The following is an 18,968-nucleotide window of genomic DNA, read 5'->3' as shown; positions in this document are numbered from 1 at the left end:
GGGTTTATAAAAAGGAGGGAAGGAGGCTTTTTACGAAGGCTTGTAGAACAAGGCATAACAGTTTTAAACTGAAATGCTGTGTCTCATTGCAACAGTGTTATGTCCAGGGAGGGTTCAGCCACTGGTGACCGAAGTGGGAAAGCAACGAGACAGGTTTCCATTTGGTTAAACTCAGGAATACATTTATTGGGGCATCACCAACACAGGAATTAACCCAGCATAAACCAGAGACTGAGAACCCCAAACAGAGGCAGGGTGGTGGGTTTTATGGGGTAGAGTGAAGGTGGAGTTCAGGGTCTGGGTCTAACAGGGACACAGCAGGGAGAAGCCCCAGGGGCACAAACCAATAGGGGTACAATAGGAGGGGTTAATGCAGCAGAATACAACGAAAGGCCAGGACACCTCACACCCCGGGCTGACACCCCACGAGGGATTTGGGGGTGGGGCAACTCTTCGTGGGCTTATAGGGCATATCCCCTGAGGCAGAGGGGTGGAATCTACTCTTCCTGGGATGTAAAGCGACTCCTCTCACTTTAACACTGCCTAAAATCAAATCCCCGCCTCTTTGGGTGGGGGCACTCCACACTGAAAGAGAGGGTAAATCTGGATCAGGTATGAAAATAATGGTTTAAAAATGTGTATGGTGAGACACAGGAGCAGGATGCCCAGAGAAGGTGTGGATGCTGCAACCCTGAAAGTGTTTGAGAGCGAATAGATGGGGCTTTGGGCAACCTGGTCTAGTGGAAGATGTCCCTGCCCATGGCAAAGGGATTGGATTAGATGATCTTTAGACGTCATCCTTATCTTGATAATTATTAGTATGATGTTCATAAACATATTAAATTTTTTCCCCAATTAATTGTAAAAGATAATCTAATATACTGGATTAACTTGTTTGAATTTATCAAGACATGAAACAATAGCCTGTAACGATTAGCAAAGATTTTATTTATGTAAGAAAAGCCCTAAACAATCAAACCCAAAAATGGACGCACACACACAGCAAAAACCCACCCCACTGCAAACTTTGGAGAGAGTTTCTTTATAAAATGTTTGAGAAAGGGGACTAGAACTTGGTCAAGTACTCTGTTGCGTATTGTCTTTACATTTTCCTCATTAGCTTGTTAAGAGGGCAATTCACAAATGTTAGATGGCTTTGATTTATACTGTTGTAGACTGTGGAAGAGGGAAGAGCCAAGCAGAATAGATGCTGCCCCACTGATGGAATAGGAGATGATTTTAAACATTACCTTGTGTAGAAGCATCTTGCTTTGTGTTTCCTTAGGCGATGGTAAATGAATGGGATGAACAGGAACGCCGTGCCCAAGAGCAGGAGGCAATGGAACGCAGCCTGTACAGATACAGGAGTAAAAGTCATGGGAAAGGACGGAGCGAGGAAGAAGAGGAAGAAGAAGAATTTAAGAGGAGATTTCCCTTTCATGAAAAGGTAATAGCTGTAACTCCGTTAAGAAACACAAAAAATGACATCTGAAATTGCTCCTGAAAATAAATGCTATAAATGACATGAGGAATGAAGCAGTTTTTCTTTCAACCAAAAGCCAAATGGGGGTAGATTTTGATAGGTATTAAGTTATGTGTTTGTGGTTTATTTTACCTTCTGGTTGAAAAAAGTTTTTGGATTAATTTCCAGGCTTGAACTGTACTTTGGGTGAATAAACCCAAATTACATAACTGAATGATAATATAGTTACATGTAAAAAGCTGGAATTTTATTTATTTAGCAAGTAAGGTCATCAGATGTTCTACTACCTGTGGAGAGAGGGCTGATGTCCTTGATTAAATAAAGCAGCTGGGACAGAAAGGTTCAGGTCCTCAAGCAACCACACAATATTGAGGTGGTTTATCAGCAGACACAGCTGCTGTTGCTTTTTCTGCAGAAGGGTTTTGTTTGCAACAGCTCAGGGATCACTGTCCTGCACTGTTCCCTGCTGTAGTTACGCCCTGAAATGTTCTGTACACCTGTGTTCAGTTTCAGAATGGCAGTCTGGCTGCAAATCATTGCAATGCCAAGAAAAGCAAAAGAGGAGATAGGGAGGAGAGGCATTAAAGGAAGAAATCAAAATGTACTTTTGATTATCATGTAATTTGCAGGACTTCGAAGATATCACAGCTCAGCCAAGCCTAGAAGAAAAAATGGAAACTGAAGATCCAGTGGAAGACCAGTTGGAAGTTGACAGAGCCCTTTTGTCCAAAAGCTCTATGCAAACAGTAATGAAGGTTCATCAGCAGTTGTGTTTAAGCTTTGCTCGATCCCTGTGGTATCAACAGAGTATGCCTTCTCACCAAGCCAAGCATTATTTCAGTACATTTATTTCCTGCTATCAGACTGGTGCATGCCTGGTGTCACAATTCTATCCTTTAATTGGTAAGACTGCTAGCAGTATTTCAGATATGCAGGTTTAGATTTGTAATTATTTGTTTCAAAACAATTACTTTACAGGTCATGAAACATACCTGTTAAGGGGAAAAGGCAGAAAACTGAAAATTCTTTCTCCAGAGGATTTTCCCCATGTTCAGAATTGTCTTGTGGAATGCTTTTATTTTTATTCTTGTATGCATTTTTAAAATTACATTTGGTAATATAGAAGGCTAACACAGTTTAAAATTGGATTGAAAACCGAGTGAAATTTTGATCACATGGATCTGCACAGTGCAGTGGAAGATAAAGCACTTAGGGAAATTTCCCAGAAGTAAATTTTGCAATGAAGTTTATTAAAGAATTGGGTTAAATTTAGCTTATATGTAGAAAGTAAAAAGAAAAAAGATATTTTGGTGTTTTTTTCCACCCTGAATTTTGGAAAACTTAATGTGTAAATTGTTTTAACAATGTGTGAGAACTTGGAATCGTCACTTGTTAAAGCACAGCTGTATATTTCAGTTCTGATCTAATAAATGCATGTGTGCAATTAAGATGACGCAGATAAGGGCTGTTGTTTCTACAGTACCTTATTTTTGTGTTTGCACCTGAGCTGTAATGTACATGGGAGTTCTTATATGTGTTGGATTACTTTTCACAGAGTGTTGCTTTATAGTATTATCTTCTTGATGTAGATTTATATACAGAGGAACTGTTAACATAGACAGGATTACAGCCTGCCTTTATGATGCTTGTTGTACTTTCATAGAAAAATCTGATGAAATAGAGAATATAAACTCTAAGTATGTCTTGTGTTCTCTGCTCCATCTCACTGTTCCAGTTGTATAGTCTTATATCCTTGTAAAAGATAACATGCTAAGGCCTGGGATACAGTTGGGGGGGAAGCCCCCAACTTTATCTATTCAACTAAAAAAAGAACTAATTCCTTACTTTCTTTCCAGGTGCTGAAATGAATGACAGTCTTTTGGGAAGCCAACTTCTGCTGAGCACTCTTCTTCACAATACCTTTTTTGAGGAAGTAACTTCAGATCTTGTGCTTCAGCAAGATGGTCCTTACGACTTCTATCAGCATCCCAATATTCAGCAAGTCCGACAGTGCCAACCTGTACTTGACAATTTTGCTAAAGAAATAAATGGGCTACTGCAGGAATGGCCAGAGCATCCTGTACTTGTACAGGTAAAAACACCTCAACAAATATTTGGAGGAAACTGGAGCATTTTTGGATTGCATTTATGTGTGAATATATGTATAGATATGTATAGACATGCACACACACATTGATGTGCTTGCCTAGATTTTGTCTGTATTACTTATGCAGATGTTTTGACGTCATAGCTGTTTATTCATAAGAGGTATAGGTATTATTGTGTGTATTACAGCTGTTCTGTTTTAGTTATGAAATGTTAAGTGGGATTCTGCCAAGTCTGAACTTAGGGTTTTAAGTGGTCTTCAGTCTGCCATAGCTCAAAGATCCCTGAGGTCTTGCTGTTTCTACACCTGTTTTCTTCTGAAGTTCATTCTTTCATAATGCTTTAGAATAATTATTTTTAGTTCCTTTTACAGCATCTGTGTTGTCCTCAGGTTACATTTCTTGGGATAATGTAGAAGCTCAGATTCCACAGGAACTCTGCATTAGGTCATTTATGCTCCCTTCCCCAACTGCATTGGCCTTACTGAACTCCTAGTGAGCTTATACTAAAATGAGGAAGCAGTTTAAAAATGTAAAAATAATAAATATAGAAAATTCCTATATCTTGTGTGGGTCGGTTATTCTCATAGAAATAAACTCAATTTCAGGGTTTCTTCTGTTGAAGTGCATTTACTAAGGGCTGAATGTTTTTGTTTTTATTCTGCAGCTGTTAGTTGTGATGGACAGAATCCGGAGTTTTCCTCTTTCTAGTCCTCTCTCAAAGTTTCTGAATGGCTTGGAAATTCTTCTTGCAAAGGCACAGGTAAGAAGGTGGCGAAGGGAAAGTTAATTTTTCTCTTTGTGTTTCCTTATCTATATTTAGTACCATGTTACAAACACAGTACGTGAAAGCGGTTTGCTTGTCAGGATTTGGGGAAGTCACCTTGCTCCATGCTGAAAGTTTAAAGAGCAAGAACCCAGTAATCCAGAATAAATGCAACAAGTTATGCCAGGCAGTGACTAATTTCTGGCTTTGTGTAAAGGGGAACTCTTCTTTTCTAGGACTGGGAGGAGAATGCTTGTCGGGCCTTGTCCTTGCGGAAGCATCTTGATCTGGTCACGCAACTGATTATTCAGTGGCGTAGATTGGAGTTGAAGTAAGAATTGTCCTTCTATGCTGCTTTTCCTTAGACACTGTAAACTTCCATCTCCACATGGAGGCACATTCCAATAAAGAATTGCCTTAATTGTGGAACATTCTTCTGTGTATCTGTTGTGGTGAAAATGTGTGGGGGAAAGTGACCACCACCGAGGAGCTGTAGTGCATCAGAATGAACATTTTCAAAGGCTATGGTGACTCTACATATCTGCCTCAGGAGAAGTAGAAACAATATTTTTCCAGTGCTCTCCTGTTTTAACTGTAGGGTTTCCTCAGCCTGCAGGGTTTTGTCTGTTTAATAACCATCATTAAATTGTCCTTAAAAGTTATTGTCCAGTCTCCTGTTTAAGTCCATATAAAATTTTTATAGCCACAGTATGTCACGATTAGGAATTCCACAAGTCTACTTCTATTTCTGAGAAAATAAACTTTTGGACCTGCCTCTGATGGATTTTGCTGTACCCTCCCTTCTTTTCTTTCACATTAATAATGTTGGCACAGCAATGATCCTCAGAAGTTGATTGTATATATTAAGCTTATGTGCAGATTCTTTACTCTGCTAAATTTTCCATTGGTTTAATAGAAACAGAAAACAAATTTTTGTTGTTTTGAACCCAAACTACTTATGATATTTTTAATTTATCTCTCCTTTTTCTTACTGTTTTTAGCTGCTGGTCAGTAAGTTTGGACAACATTATGAAACAGCGTGTGGACAAATCCACAAAGTACTGGTTCTCAATCTATCAGATGATTGAGAAGTATGTTCAAGAACAGACAGAGGCAAACACAGAAGGTAAGTGCTGGCCTTAAAATAAATGTGATGCAGTTCTAGTAATTACTAAGGATGTATGATTAAGGTCCTTAATGCCAGAATTTGACAATGCACTTTCAGGTATAGTTTTTGCCCTACAGTAAATTCCAGTTTAGGGTTTTCCATATGGAATGAACTTTTTATATATTTCTGAAACCACTTGTGGCTCATAGGGCCTGTGTTGTAATATAAAGAAAAGATGTCTGTAAAAAGCATCTAAAAGAAAGCTGAATTGTGATAGCTGTACGTCATGCACATACAAACATTTCAGACAGATTTGGAGAGTGGGAGGCCTCCATCTGCAACTGGAAAAGGCATCTCATTTTTTTAGCTGCAGAAAGTATAATTTATATCCCAGCTGAACTGCTTTTTGACATTCTGTATAAAGCCTAAAGAATTCTTAGAGTAAGTAGGTTTGGTATGTACTGTTGTTAGCAAATCTGTCTGCATGTGTTCATGTTACATAAAATAGGGGAATGAGGGGCAGCACATTCCCTCCCCCAAATTTAATGGAATTGTAAAGATGAAAGCAGTATCCTCTGGCTTGAGGCCAAGTTTCCAGCCTCATGAAGACTTAAGGCCCTGCATGAGTTTCAGATCCTTCGGTTGTATTGTATCTCCTAGAGGACAACATGACTACTTCCACCCATAATACTCCAAAAACACTGTATTCTCTGCCAGATTGTTCTGATCTATTTCTGTCTTCATGACTTTGAGGAGTTAAGGAACTGGCAGTGTGACTTATTTGTAGTAGGGCTCATCATGACTGAAAAAACCATTCATTCATAGAGAATAGCAAGTATTCTGTAAATACTCAATGGATTCTGAAATTTGACATATAACTGACCTTCTCAGTCACTATTTTAATGCTGCTACTTGTTCTTTTTCCTTTCTTCCAGTGTGGCATTTGTTGGTTTTACTTATTATTAAATCAGATTCTTCCCCTATCTGCCCCTTTCCTATTTTGTTTTGAACATTTCCTAATTGAGACTTGATATTTAATAGAAAGTTATAAAGACCAGACAACAATTTTCACCTAGATCTTCTGTGTTTGTTTTGGTTTGTTTTTTTTTCTCTCACTTTCTTTATAAATTTCTGGTGCAATGTTCAGGAGCTGAGCAAATGGATCTGAAAACGCTGGTCAGCACATTACAGGCTTTCATTGAAGGCTCTACTCTGGGAGAGTTCCATGCACGGCTCCAAGTACTCTTGGTTTTCCACTGCCATGTCTTGCTGATGCCTCAAGTAGCAGAAAAGGGTAAGTTGTTAGCATTACTTGTGTTGAGCTGTCTGTACAGCAATCTCGCTGTCAGGTGTTCCAGACTTTCCAAATAGCTCACTGAGCTCATAAATAGAACAGTGGGGCTGTTTTACTGTTTTCCTGTTGGTCAATTTATCCCATCTTTTGGTGTTGCTAAACTTCCAAAAAGAACTGGGGTGTATTTATTGTAATGATACTGAAAAACATCCTCTTGTAAAAGAAGGATGATGATGATGATGACTATTATTGTTATTATCTGTCCCTTTTCCTTTCTAGATGTTCTGTGCAGCATCCTGTGGAATCTGTACAATTACTATAAGCAGTTTTCAGAGTGTGTTGAGGCCAAAATTGCTGAACTTCGTCATCCCATAGAAAAGGAACTTAAGGTAAAAGGAAACTTGGCTCAGACAATATACCGGTCTAATCAAAGGAGCAGTGGAGCAGATACTATTTGAATTTGTTTATAATAGTTCTGTTAGGCACTGAAATCCCTACTAAAAATAACATTTTCTTTGGCAAGAATTAATTCTTGAGGTGGGGGAGGGGTTGATTGAAAGCTTTAATGTTTGATCAGTCCCATTTATTCTTGAAAGTTTCTACCCAGGGGTGAAGCCCCTGTGGATTTCACAACATCTGGCTATGCAGCAGCTTTTATGCAGTGCAAATTTGTATGTTAGTAAGAATAAGATGTCTGTGCAATAACTTGCTCACTTAGTAAAACGTTTTGCATTTTAAGGCTACCAGATCATTGTAGCTGATTAGGTTTAAAGATCATCTTTGATGTGGAACTACTTCATTTCACTTATATAAGTAATCCTATTGATTATTTATTTTCCTTGTAGGAATTTGTGAAGATTTCCAGGTGGAATGATGTCAGCTTCTGGGCTATAAAACAATCAGTTGAAAAAATACGCAGGTAAGTCAGAAGGAAAAAATTCTGCTCCCTTTTTGAAACCTTCCTTCTAGATGATTTCTCTGTGATTTTATATTTGAATACAGAAATGTTTCTTCTGCTCATAACCTTTATTTCCAGCAGCTGAGAGATTTCCAGGATTACAAAACCCAGTAACTTTTTTGCTTTCATTTGGTAATTAGAACTCTCTTTAAATTCATGAAGAAGTTTGAAGTTGTTCTGGATGAGCCATGTCAGCCTGCCCTGGTGGAAATTGGTAAGGAAGAGCAGCTGGACTGCATGCAAAAGCAAGAAGAATCGCATGACAAAGAAACCAAAATTCAGCGGCTAAACAACACAATAAGAAAGGTTCTGTCTGCTAGAACAGATGTTACCAAGGTGACTAAATTAGTTATTCTAAGTGTGGGAAGAACAGTTTCTTTATTCTTATCTATATGTTGCTTTTCATTGATTTATTATTTATTTTTCACAGGAAAATCTTATGTAAGTGTCAAATGTGTTGAATATATCATAATTTTTTTTTGGTCTTATTTGTGTTCAGTATTATGCAACACTGCAGATGGATGGGAATGCAGCATGGAATGACAGGCATGGTCTGTACCAATCTGGCACTATAGCTGTGCTCTAATATAGGGATGAGGCAGTTACATCTCCAATTTCCTTACATATTGTCTGCATAAATTTGTCTGCCTGACATACATGCGTTATGATTTTTCTCAAGTGTTGATGCTGAACTGATGAAAGAATCACATGAACCTGTTTTGGGGTTTCAGATGAATGCAGAATTTAGTCCTTTCTTTAAAGTGATTTACTCCTAGTGATCAAAGGAGAGCTTTGAATATGCATATATAATTTTCTTCCATTTTTTTTCAGAGGGCACTCCCAGAATGTCAGGGTGTCATTACATTTCATACAGAATCTCTTCAGTATCGTCTGTCCAAGCTGACAAAAAAAATGAAGAAAATGTGTTCAGCAGTTACAGAAAATAATTCATTATTAAACCTGGTGGAAAATCTCGACCAATTCACAGGTTAGGTTTTCTTGTGATTTCCATACCACAATTGACCTCTATAACATAAATGGAACAAATCAGGAAAAAGTGCAGATATATAGTTGTCTTCCTAGAGTGTCTTCCCAGAGCTGCTTTTTTTAAATTTTCAATCTCATACTTTTGTCTACTGTCTTCTATACAGGCGGTATTATTGTTTCTGTAGCTGAACTGCAAAATTTATCATTTGATCAGACAGCAACTAAGGAGAAGCAGAAATCAGAGGCAAAGCATATCCAGATGCAAAAGCAACGGGCTTTGTCAGATCTCTTTAAAAGCCTTGCTAAAACAGGTGAGCTTTAACTAAAAATGGGCTTGATTTAAAAGTACAGAGTTCTTGAGCAATTTACTGTCCTTGCCAATGTATCTAAACCCTCCATAATACGATTTAAGGTAGCACCTTTACCTTCCTCATTCATCAGCCTTTTCATGTCTTAAAAATGATTCCTAACTCAGCTTTCTTTAAGGACATGGCAGTGAAAAGTCCTCAGTGTACACAGGTCTAGTCTTACTTCAGCTGTGTTGTTCAGCTCAAGATAGCTCAGCTACAATGTGTTACATTGCAAAACTTGCAGCATGTTCAGAGACTTGTTGAAATAAGAACATTTGATGTCTTACTGTATGAGTGATATTTTTCATATGAAAAACGGGGGCATCAAAGGATGTGTGCTGTAATACTGTTCCAGGTTTGTCGTACCGGAAAGGTCTGTCTTGGTCCCGTTCAAAAGATTGCCAGGAAGTTCTTTACCTTCGTCCACTGGACTTGTGTAGTGCATTGGCTGCAGTGAATTGTACACATGAACTGGATGCCACGTATGTACACGGGACTCCTTACCCTCAGATTGTGTGAATTGCTGCTGTAATATATAGAATTTATGGCATGTTGATTTAGATGGGGATTTCTGGATAGTAATTAATTAAGGATTATTAATGCATATTCCCTTCCTCCCATTGCTTCTCAGTTTGGTATGTACAACTGAGCAAGGATTTGGGGTTTTTTTTCTTTTTTCTTTTTTTTTTTTTCCTAAATTTGCATTTTTAACAACTGTACCCTCAGTTTCATTCTTTCCATTAATTAGATTTCAGTTAGCCCTCCACTGTCCAGCCTTGCCTGGGATGTTTTTCTAGCACTATATTAGTGTAAACTGCTAATGATTTTATTGAAGGTGAGCTGTGATTTTCAGGGATTACTTCATTGTTCTGTCTCCATTAAATAATGGGATATTTCAGGAGAAAATACATATACTTCAGAGTGGGCATTACTGGAAAAGCTTTCTTGGGAGAAAAGATGTTTTTTTCAGATTTTTTATTTTTTTAATTGTTTTTCTGTCAGCAAGTGCATTTTTGTCTTCGAGACATGCTGGTTATTGTCCTTCTGGGATGTAAGCATTTATGTATCAGGGCAAAAAGAAAGGCTTCTGTATGAAGCTGGATCTAGCAGCATGGGGGGAAGAAAAATAATATCATTATTAAAGTATTAAATGGTAGTGGAAGATAGAGATCTTGGTGCTATTACTTAGGGTTTCCTTAGAATTTATTTTTTAAATTAAATGTTTTCTTAAGACTAGAATATTTTTAGAGAAAATAAAGATTTGCAACATCAATGCATTTTCAAAACAATAAATTTCAGGCAAAATTGTTGGGATGAAGAGCTGACCTGGTGGCTCCAGCATGCTGAAGTACTTTTTAATACCATACTTCTTTGTGCTCTGCCAGGTTGCTGACAGAGATTTCTTCTGCCTGGGATGGATGCCAGAAGTACTTCTATCGGTCACTTGCACGTCACTCTCGGCTCCAGACAGCATTGTTAGCACCTGCCAAGGTAAAACCAGCAAATTAAAACCAGAATCTTAGTTCTATTAACTTCATTTTACCAGCTTGGATTGAAATTTCCTAGTAGTAAAGAAGTGATGGGTGATAATGCTGTGTTATGTAATAGGATACTAAATATGACACTTTCATACCACTCATTGAATGCAGCATGTTAAAACCTGCTGTTTTATGAAGGGACAAAATCAGTTTGCGGAAAGGAATTCATGATCTGTTCAGTGTTTCATCCCAGGAGATCCCTAATTGCTACTTTCTGTGCACAAACAAACTCATGAAATGCTGAATACAAACTTGTAAGGAAAATAAACCAAATGTCATTCAGTGCTCTTGAAGAAATCAGTTGATATTTATAATTGGGCGTAACTGAAGTCAATGTTCAAAAAATTGCCAATATATTAGCAAAAAGTGCTAATATATTTCTTCTTTTAAAGATTGGTCTAGAACCAGTAGAACAGACAAATGAGCTCAGCCAAACCAGAATCACTTTTCCAGAATTTCAGAAAAAAGCATCTCTTCCAGATGTTCTTCCTCTCACTATGCTTTACCCCTTGTTTTACAACATCATCTTATAAAAGTCACTCCTGATATTGAATACAAATAGTGGAACGTGACTGTGATCAGTTATGCTCTGTGTTGTGAGCATTTATTCTGAGCTTTAAGATGTGATCACTTCTAATGAAAGGAGTGAAAGTAAGTGTTCTAGAATTGGTCACAAATGTAGAGCATTTACACTGGTATATCTTCAGATTTTAATCATTATTTGTATAAGGTAGATTTAATACTGGAACTAAATTCCTGATTGGAATTGCTGCAGTGGAGTGAAATGCAATGTGAGTATTGCAGAAGTTACTTGAAAGGCAAATTTGTATGCAGGATATATGGAAGATGCAGAAAAGATGCAGATAGGGAAACTAATAATTTTAACTCTAGTCTGCATATTAAGAGTTGTTCAGTTAAACCATAATGTTTCAGCCTGCTTGGTGAAATGGAGACACAGAGACTGCTGATGTCTGGTTGCTCATCTAACTGTTCCTCTCCCACTTTTTCTGTCTGTTTTGTTTAGGATATTGGACTAGGTAGCATTGAACGATGCAAAGGGTTCACTGCACACCTCATGCAGATGCTCGTGAGACAGAGGCGATCTCTTACTGCACTGACAGAACAGTGGATCTTACTCAGGTATTTTCCATCTTCCAACGTTTATATGTTGGCAAGAAGTTTTGACAGTAAGCAAATCCATTCAAGAAAGATGGAAAATAAGGTAGCAGAAAATAACAACTTCTTCCTCTGGTTCCCTGCATTTCCTCCCCTCAAGCCTAGATAGAAAAGATTTAAGTTTATCCTATCACTGCAGTCGGTATTTTAAAATCAAAATAATTTTGTAGAACAAGTAAGGCATATGTATGTAATAATTCCTGGAGTTAATTACACAGTTAAATCATTAAACTTACAGATTGTTATATCTCTCATTTGGTATTGGCCTCAGTTAATTATGTTTACATTTAAGTTGTTGGCTTGACCTGGGGCAAATAAATGATCTGGGGGGTATTTTGAAAAATAAATAAAGCATCAACAGCTCACAAAGAAAAATTCTAGAAAGGCAGGACATACTGGATGTTGTGTCAAAACTGTAAAAGGAAAAGTATATAAGAATCTATCTTGCTTGATGTGATTTTTCATTTCATTGCTTGAGTCATCGAAGTAGAGTCATTGTCAATGCCACCTCTGTTGAGGATATTTGTGCTCAGCACTCTGTAGTCCATAAAACTTTTAGGAGTCAGGTTAGGAGCTAGTACCTTTGTACAGAGAAGGAATTCTGGACTGGAGATTACTGGTACAAAATTTATTCTAACTCCATGAAACTTTAAAAAAATGAATAAACAAAAATCCCAACTAAATAAACTCCTCAGCTTTACAGTCACAGGAGCAGTAAAAATTTCAGGACATTTATCTGCCTTACTATGTCTTTCATAGCAAATCAGATTTCCAGGGCTTTTTATTGTTTCATAATTCAGGGAGGGGGAAAAAAGCACTAATTAAACAACCTTTTTTTAAAAAAACCTATTGATTCAGTTATTCCAGGAGAAGTTATCTAGATTTTTTTAAAAATTAATTCAGTTAAAGGTAGAGCTTTCAAAAAGGAGGTACTACATAAAGCTTAGTGATTATAACTGCTAATTCTTTCTTCTTAACTAGGAACCTCCTGAGTTGTATACAAGAAATAGATTCTAGGTTGACTGCTGACAGAGAATACAGTGCAGCGTTTCCTCCTCAAGACAGTATTCAACGCTGGACAGACAGACTGCAGCAGCTTTGCATGCAGTGTGTGATGGTTCTCGAGGAGCTGTCTTGGTTTATCCAGTGCTGCCCAAAAGAAGAGTCAGCCAGGTGCAATGACAGTGAAAGGACCGATGTCAAAGACAGCATTCCTCAGAGTTCAGTACCTGAAATGGGAAATGTTCTTGCGGGAATACCTGACCTGATTCCCTCAGATCTAAAACACCTGTCTCCAGTAACAATTGAGCAATTGCCTCCTGGATGCAGGATGCGAAATAAGGATCAGTTGTGGCTGCAGGTAGCTACACAATTGACTGCAATGATGGCAAATGTGAAGGCCATGAAAGCAGAAGTGGACAAAGTAAGACAACAGTCACGGCTAGCCTCCTTTCATTCCTGGTGAGTTCTACACGTGAACATCTCTTTTATGTTCACATAATATGTGTGAAGTAATTTTGAAAATTTTTACCTATGCATATATTGAAAAGTGGGCTCAAATACTCTTCAAACATTTTCTGTTCATTTTTTTGCAAAATGCAATACCTCTTTAAAGAAATGCATGTCTTCTCCCACTCCCCTGACAAGATAAAATAATTTCCATCTCAGCTTTTTTTTTTTCTCTCAGGATTTTATCTCCATAGCTCCTTAGGTGAGCTGAATTTCAGATATAAATTGAATGAAGAAATTTTAATTTTAAAAGACATTTTTAGCCTATCTAGTAACAATCTTCTGATTTTCTCTCTGCTTCAGTGATTATAAATGTACAGTAAATAGAAACTTGTTGTCAAATATTTAATAAATAATTAACAAAATATAAATAATAATTTCAGGATTGCTATATGCTGCCTCTCCCTTATCCATGCCCAAGAAAAGGTTTAATCTTAAATTGGACTGTTTGTTCTTCTTTCAGTATTATGGTATTTCTGTTGCAGGAGAGAATTTGAAGTTTGTACATCAGCTGTGAGCTGTTTGCTGGAAGTCTCAGCCCAGTTACAAAGCATAGAGTCCCTGTTCCTTCCAAATGCGCAAGAGAGGGAAGCTGCAAATCAGATGGCCCTAATCAAGAGCCTAAAGTATATACAAGAAGTCGTCAATAACACATCCTCAGACTTCACAGTCTGGAGAACACAGCTTCTTGCTTCTGTGTCAGATTGCACAGGTAAGGATACCTTATTTGTAATGTTGGTAAAGACACAAGAATTTATTCGTTTGGTTATTGCTGAAGGTGGCCCAGTGCTCCTTCTGATATCCAAAAACTTCATTAAATTAAAACTTGCAAAAATTAGTCCAGACTTTATTTGTGCAGTGTAATTTTTTTTACTACCATCTCCATTAGTGATGGATCCTTCACCATAGTTGTAGGTCATCATTAGCAAGGAGATTTTGGTAGAAGTGTGTAGTAAAAGTTGCATAGTGCTGTCATTGTCCTTGCATAAAGGAAAGATAAGAACCTGTAATCTTATGTGTTTCCATGTAAAACTGCCTGTGTTATGGTTCAAAAGGGAATCAACAGTCGGATGAAGAGTTTGTGGAACAATTCTCAACAAAAGTGGAAACCGTTATCCGTGCTGTTCTGTATGCTGTTCAGTGTTTGGTAGAGAGAAAACAGGAAGGTGGAAAAGAGGAGGAAAAATCTTCAGAGGAAAACGGTAAGTTTGTCAGTATACTTGAGTGGGGAGCAGAAGAGTTTAAACCATGCAAACCTTAAAATTTCTTAAATAGTGTGTGTCAGGTACCAGTACATAAGAAATAGCAATTTTATTAGAAATTATTTATTTAAACAGAGAGGGTAGATATTTCTAGATTGCTTACTATAACATTTTTAGAGTGTCTGACTTGATCTCCATTCTTTAAATGTCTTTCATACAAAGAGGATGCAGCCTTACTTGATGTGATTAAAGCTGGACATATAACTAAACTTTTGTATGAAGATCTGTCTGCTGATTTGGAGTCTTTACATGTGCAGAAGGCAATTTTAGGTGTTTCAGAACTCCTGGAGATCCTGAAATCTTACAGGGAAGACTGCACTTCATATAAACATAAGGTAACATTTTTCTTTTCATGAGTTTTTTGGCTTAGGAGTCTCGAGAAGTTTGGAATTGTCAACCACTTTGGTGGTTAAACGCGCATTGCTTCTTGTTGCCCAGTGCCTTAGAACTGGAAGCACGTGAGAAATTGGACAAATAAAGGTAGTATTCTGTAATGCAAAAGCCAGATATTGCTGTATTAAGAAGACAAAGTTTTTGTGAAAAATCTAGGAAAAGCTCCAGAAACATTAGAAATTGTACTTAAACTTGTACTTAAACTCACTACTGGTATTTTTGCACTTTCAGTCATCTCTTTGAGGTGCCTGTCAGTAAGTACAAATAATGACTTGCAGCTGTTTTTTTAACTGTAGTTCTTCAACCAGTCCTGCTATTTGCTGGTGCGTCTAAAGCCCATGCTCTGCAAGTATTCAGACCTCATCCTGTTCTACCTCACCGTTTCACTGGCATCTCACAGGAGTACTGGAAAACTGCTTTCTGTTCTAACCAGCATTTTTACAGAGCTTGCTCTAAAGGTAAGTTATTAGAGGTAACTGTGGATGCATGGCAAACATATATTTAATGTGTAAAAGTCTTGAGAAGAAACGAAGATGAAAAATGTACTAACTACTGAGGAAGATTTTGTGTTTCTGTTTGCCTTTGCAGGGGTTTTGTCTGCCAAAAGAATTACTTGAAGAGGAAGCAGGAGAGGGAGCAACAGAGTTCCATGACTATGAGGATGGTGGTATTGGAGAAGGGGAAGGCAAGAAGGATGTGAGCGACAAAATAGAAAGTGAAGATCAGGCAAGTGTTGGGGGTTGATCTTGTTTAATTGAAGTGAAACTGAAAAAGCTCTTGAAATCCATGATGTGGATGTCTTGGGTAAAAAAAACACCAAGTTACCTTCAGTGTCCTATTTATGTTGGCTTTTATCAGTTACTATGTTGCCTATCAGCTTATATGTATTGTTGTGATATTGTTGTGATACTTAAGCTTTTAATATATAGGCAAGTTCCGTTGTAATTTTTGTCTTTACCAATGATTTAGATAGAAGACAGTTTTCGAAAAGGTGAAGAGAAGGAGAAAGAGGATCAAGATTCTAAACCAGACATTGAAGGAGAAGACAATGCAATTGAAATGTCTGAAGACTTTGAAGGAAAGATGCATGATGGAGAAATGGAGAAAAAAGGTTTGGTTCTTCTACCATGGCGAACTTATTAAAAAAGTTATAGATCGGTCCAGTAATGGTTGATGCTTTTCTACAACATGTACACGTGTGTCTTTTTCAGCATATATCAATTAATTGAAAGGGGTGATGAAATTAAGGTTCAAAGTATGATTGCTTATTTGCTTCTAAAGTTAACAAAAACATTTGCTTTCTCTCTTCTGTACTGAAACACATTCTGAACTGTACACAGAAGATGAGGAAAATTCAGATGAAGAGGAGGAACTGGATAAGCAGATGGGCAATCTTGATAATGCTGAAGCCGATGATAAACTTGATGAAAGGCTCTGGGGGGATGAAGATGATGATGATGATGATGATGAAGATACTAGTAGTAAAACAGAAGAAACTGGACCAGGAATGGATGAGGTACTAAGGAATGGGGTGGGGGGAAAGAAGTATCAATGGAATTGCACTCTGCTAACTTAATGTGACCTAGAATGGGAATTGCCTCTCACAGCTCTTTGCCTTAGAAAGGGATAATTTCAGGGAATAAGTTCTGTTGAGTGTTGTCTTTTTTCTTCTGTAGGACATGATGTCACTGAGACTTTGAAAAGCAAGTAACATAATTGAGTTTCTTTTGGATTTATTAATAGGAGGATTCAGAGCTCGTTGCAAAAGATGACAATCTGGGGACAGGAAACAAAGATAATAAAAAACAGCCTCCCAAGAATAAGGAAAAAGAGCAAGAGGAGGAGGACTGTGGAAATACAGAGAAAATCCATGAACAAATTGATGAGGTAAAAATTATTTGGACTACATGGAATTATGTTGCTGTTAAACTACATCCTGTTTCTAATATCATGTGTTTCTGAGAATTTGAAATGCTTTTTTTTTAATAGTGAAACACCCTGAAAAAAGTCAGTTAATTTCAGAGCTTAAAGTAAACCATACCGTATCCATTACAATACACTTATTTTCTGACTCATATTCCAGAAATGATTATTTTGCAGTATCTTGAACTTGTAATGGCTCCCAAAACATGCTTTAAACTGAATTGATGTTTGATGGACAAAACTTTAAAACTCTAATTCTGTTGTATTTAGAAACAGAAATACCTTTGTATGCAAGACTACATTTAACATCTCCAAGATGTTAAATATTCTGTTTAGAACGTTTCAGCTAGGAAAATTGACTTTTGAGCATAAAGCATGCTTGTTTTAAGTACCACCAATTTATGTAAATGCATTTGCTGAAATTAATCTTTCTGCTCTTCATCCATTCCAGTGTACCACTGGAAATCCACTTTTAATTGGTCAGAATGTAATAGTGTACAGTATTTCTTTGTCCTAGAGAATACAGTACTATCTTGTTTCTTATTTTTGCCTATCCTTCCACTTACTCCATGCCTGTTATTTTTTCCCCATTCTCTTCTTGACAGCGTGAGTATGATGAGAATGAAGTAGATCCTTATCATGGCCAGCAAGAAAAGGAGCCTGAAGTTGAACCTTTGGACCTTCCTGATGACTTGAATCTGGAGAGTAATGAAAAGAGTGATGATGAGGATGAAGGTACAGCTGAAAACCTCTACAGATTCCTAGATGAAAAGCCACATGCAAGTGGTGGGGACAATCAGATCACAAGCCCTTTTTGTCTATAGAAAGGAGAGGTGGTGGAAGGATTCTGTATAACCACCAAGAAGCTGCAAATTAATTTCTGCATCTAAATACCAGCATACCAAATGCAGGCCAGACAAGTCAGCATTACAACATTTCCCTTTACCTGCCTTTCATGCATACTGTGGAGCAGGCTTTATCATATTATCCAAGTGATACAGCCTAACTTATGCTGGAATCTCTTTATTTAATTGTCCAGTTGTTTTTGTGGTTTCATGCTTTTTCTATTATACTTTCAAGTATTTGTACTCTTAAAAGTCAATTGACCCTCAGAAATACTAGGTTAAAGGAAATTAATAGGAATTCATCCTGCTTTTCTGCTATCTAGAAGTCAGTTGTGACTTACAGGAATTATCTGGCTATAGAAAATACAGATTCTGTGAATAGATCTCAGTATTTTATGGGGTTTTGATAGGCTGGGCAGTTTTATTCCAAATAACAGTAATATTCATTGTCTTTGTGCTTCACTGAAAGTTTTATATACCTTTCTGATTTTTTTTTTTTTAATTTATTTTTCTTAATCCAGAAGAAGAGAATGATTTTGAAACAGATGAGAAACCTGTGGATTTCAATGAGGCAGAGAAGACAGAAGAACAGAATGAAGAAAATACTGGTGAGACAGAAAAAGATGAGCAAGATGCAAAAGCAGCTGAAGAAGGCATCTCTGAAGACAACGAGGAGAAGGAAGATGAAGGAGACAAAGATGCTCATGATCAAGAAGAAAAGGCAGGGAACACAGAGGATGCAGAAGAAGAAGAGGAAGAGTCACAACCACCTGCTGAGAAAAAAAATGAATCTGCTGAAGATAAGGGAATCCCTAATGCAGACCAAGGCCTTCAACCTCAGGTACAGGGTAATAAATAAAAGTGTGATTATTTTTTTTTTTTTAATTGCCTTTTACAAGATTTAAGAAATGGATGTGCTCTGTGGTACTCTGAAACAAATTTGACATTGAATAGATACAATGTTAGTGAGAGTCTTCATCAAGATAACAAGAACTGTGCTTGTTAAAAATGTTTTCCTGCTACCTGTGTTCCTGCTGCCTCCTCAGCCTTGTGTTAGAATGGAACAGACTATTTCAGTTGGAAGGTACCTACAGTGATCATCTAGTCCAACTGCCAGACCACTTCAGGGCTGACCAAAAATTTAAGTCTACTATTCAGCACATTGACCAAATGCCTTTTAAACTGATGGCTCAGGGACTTTGATCACCTCTCTTGGAAGCCTGTTCCAGTGTTTGACCATCTTCTCAGTAAAGAAGTGATACTGAAGTCCT

The 18,968-nt window shown here is 37.4% G+C and overlaps 1 protein-coding gene across 3 annotated transcripts in view; it reads left to right on the top strand.

The window, feature by feature from the left end:
• The window catches only part of MDN1 (midasin AAA ATPase 1), a 91,902-nt gene that overhangs the window by 59,819 nt on the left and 13,115 nt on the right, over window positions 1-18,968 (top strand). For 2 of the 3 annotated variants that reach the window (XM_086876525.1, XM_086876527.1), the window contains exons 64-89: window positions 1,286-1,447; window positions 2,113-2,386; window positions 3,340-3,575; window positions 4,256-4,351; window positions 4,591-4,685; window positions 5,356-5,480; window positions 6,610-6,756; window positions 7,036-7,145; window positions 7,602-7,675; window positions 7,855-8,050; window positions 8,546-8,702; window positions 8,866-9,012; window positions 9,407-9,533; window positions 10,437-10,542; window positions 11,614-11,729; window positions 12,747-13,226; window positions 13,760-13,986; window positions 14,330-14,476; window positions 14,699-14,871; window positions 15,226-15,387; window positions 15,518-15,655; window positions 15,899-16,040; window positions 16,270-16,445; window positions 16,673-16,816; window positions 17,458-17,587; window positions 18,219-18,538. In XM_086876525.1, coding sequence (XP_086732651.1) covers window positions 1,286-1,447; window positions 2,113-2,386; window positions 3,340-3,575; window positions 4,256-4,351; window positions 4,591-4,685; window positions 5,356-5,480; window positions 6,610-6,756; window positions 7,036-7,145; window positions 7,602-7,675; window positions 7,855-8,050; window positions 8,546-8,702; window positions 8,866-9,012; window positions 9,407-9,533; window positions 10,437-10,542; window positions 11,614-11,729; window positions 12,747-13,226; window positions 13,760-13,986; window positions 14,330-14,476; window positions 14,699-14,871; window positions 15,226-15,387; window positions 15,518-15,655; window positions 15,899-16,040; window positions 16,270-16,445; window positions 16,673-16,816; window positions 17,458-17,587; window positions 18,219-18,538 — 4,407 coding nt within the window. The remainder of the gene's footprint in view (window positions 1-1,285; window positions 1,448-2,112; window positions 2,387-3,339; window positions 3,576-4,255; window positions 4,352-4,590; window positions 4,686-5,355; window positions 5,481-6,609; window positions 6,757-7,035; window positions 7,146-7,601; window positions 7,676-7,854; window positions 8,051-8,545; window positions 8,703-8,865; window positions 9,013-9,406; window positions 9,534-10,436; window positions 10,543-11,613; window positions 11,730-12,746; window positions 13,227-13,759; window positions 13,987-14,329; window positions 14,477-14,698; window positions 14,872-15,225; window positions 15,388-15,517; window positions 15,656-15,898; window positions 16,041-16,269; window positions 16,446-16,672; window positions 16,817-17,457; window positions 17,588-18,218; window positions 18,539-18,968) is intronic. The other variant, XM_086876526.1, reaches the window with a different exon arrangement.

The sequence above is a fragment of the Cyanistes caeruleus genome, chromosome 2 (genome assembly GCF_971803275.1).
Source record: "Cyanistes caeruleus chromosome 2, bCyaCae1.hap1.1, whole genome shotgun sequence".
Lineage (NCBI taxonomy): Eukaryota > Metazoa > Chordata > Aves > Passeriformes > Paridae > Cyanistes > Cyanistes caeruleus.
Note: the sequence above shows the minus strand (reverse complement) of the source record. Positions and strands in the feature narration are given on the sequence as shown.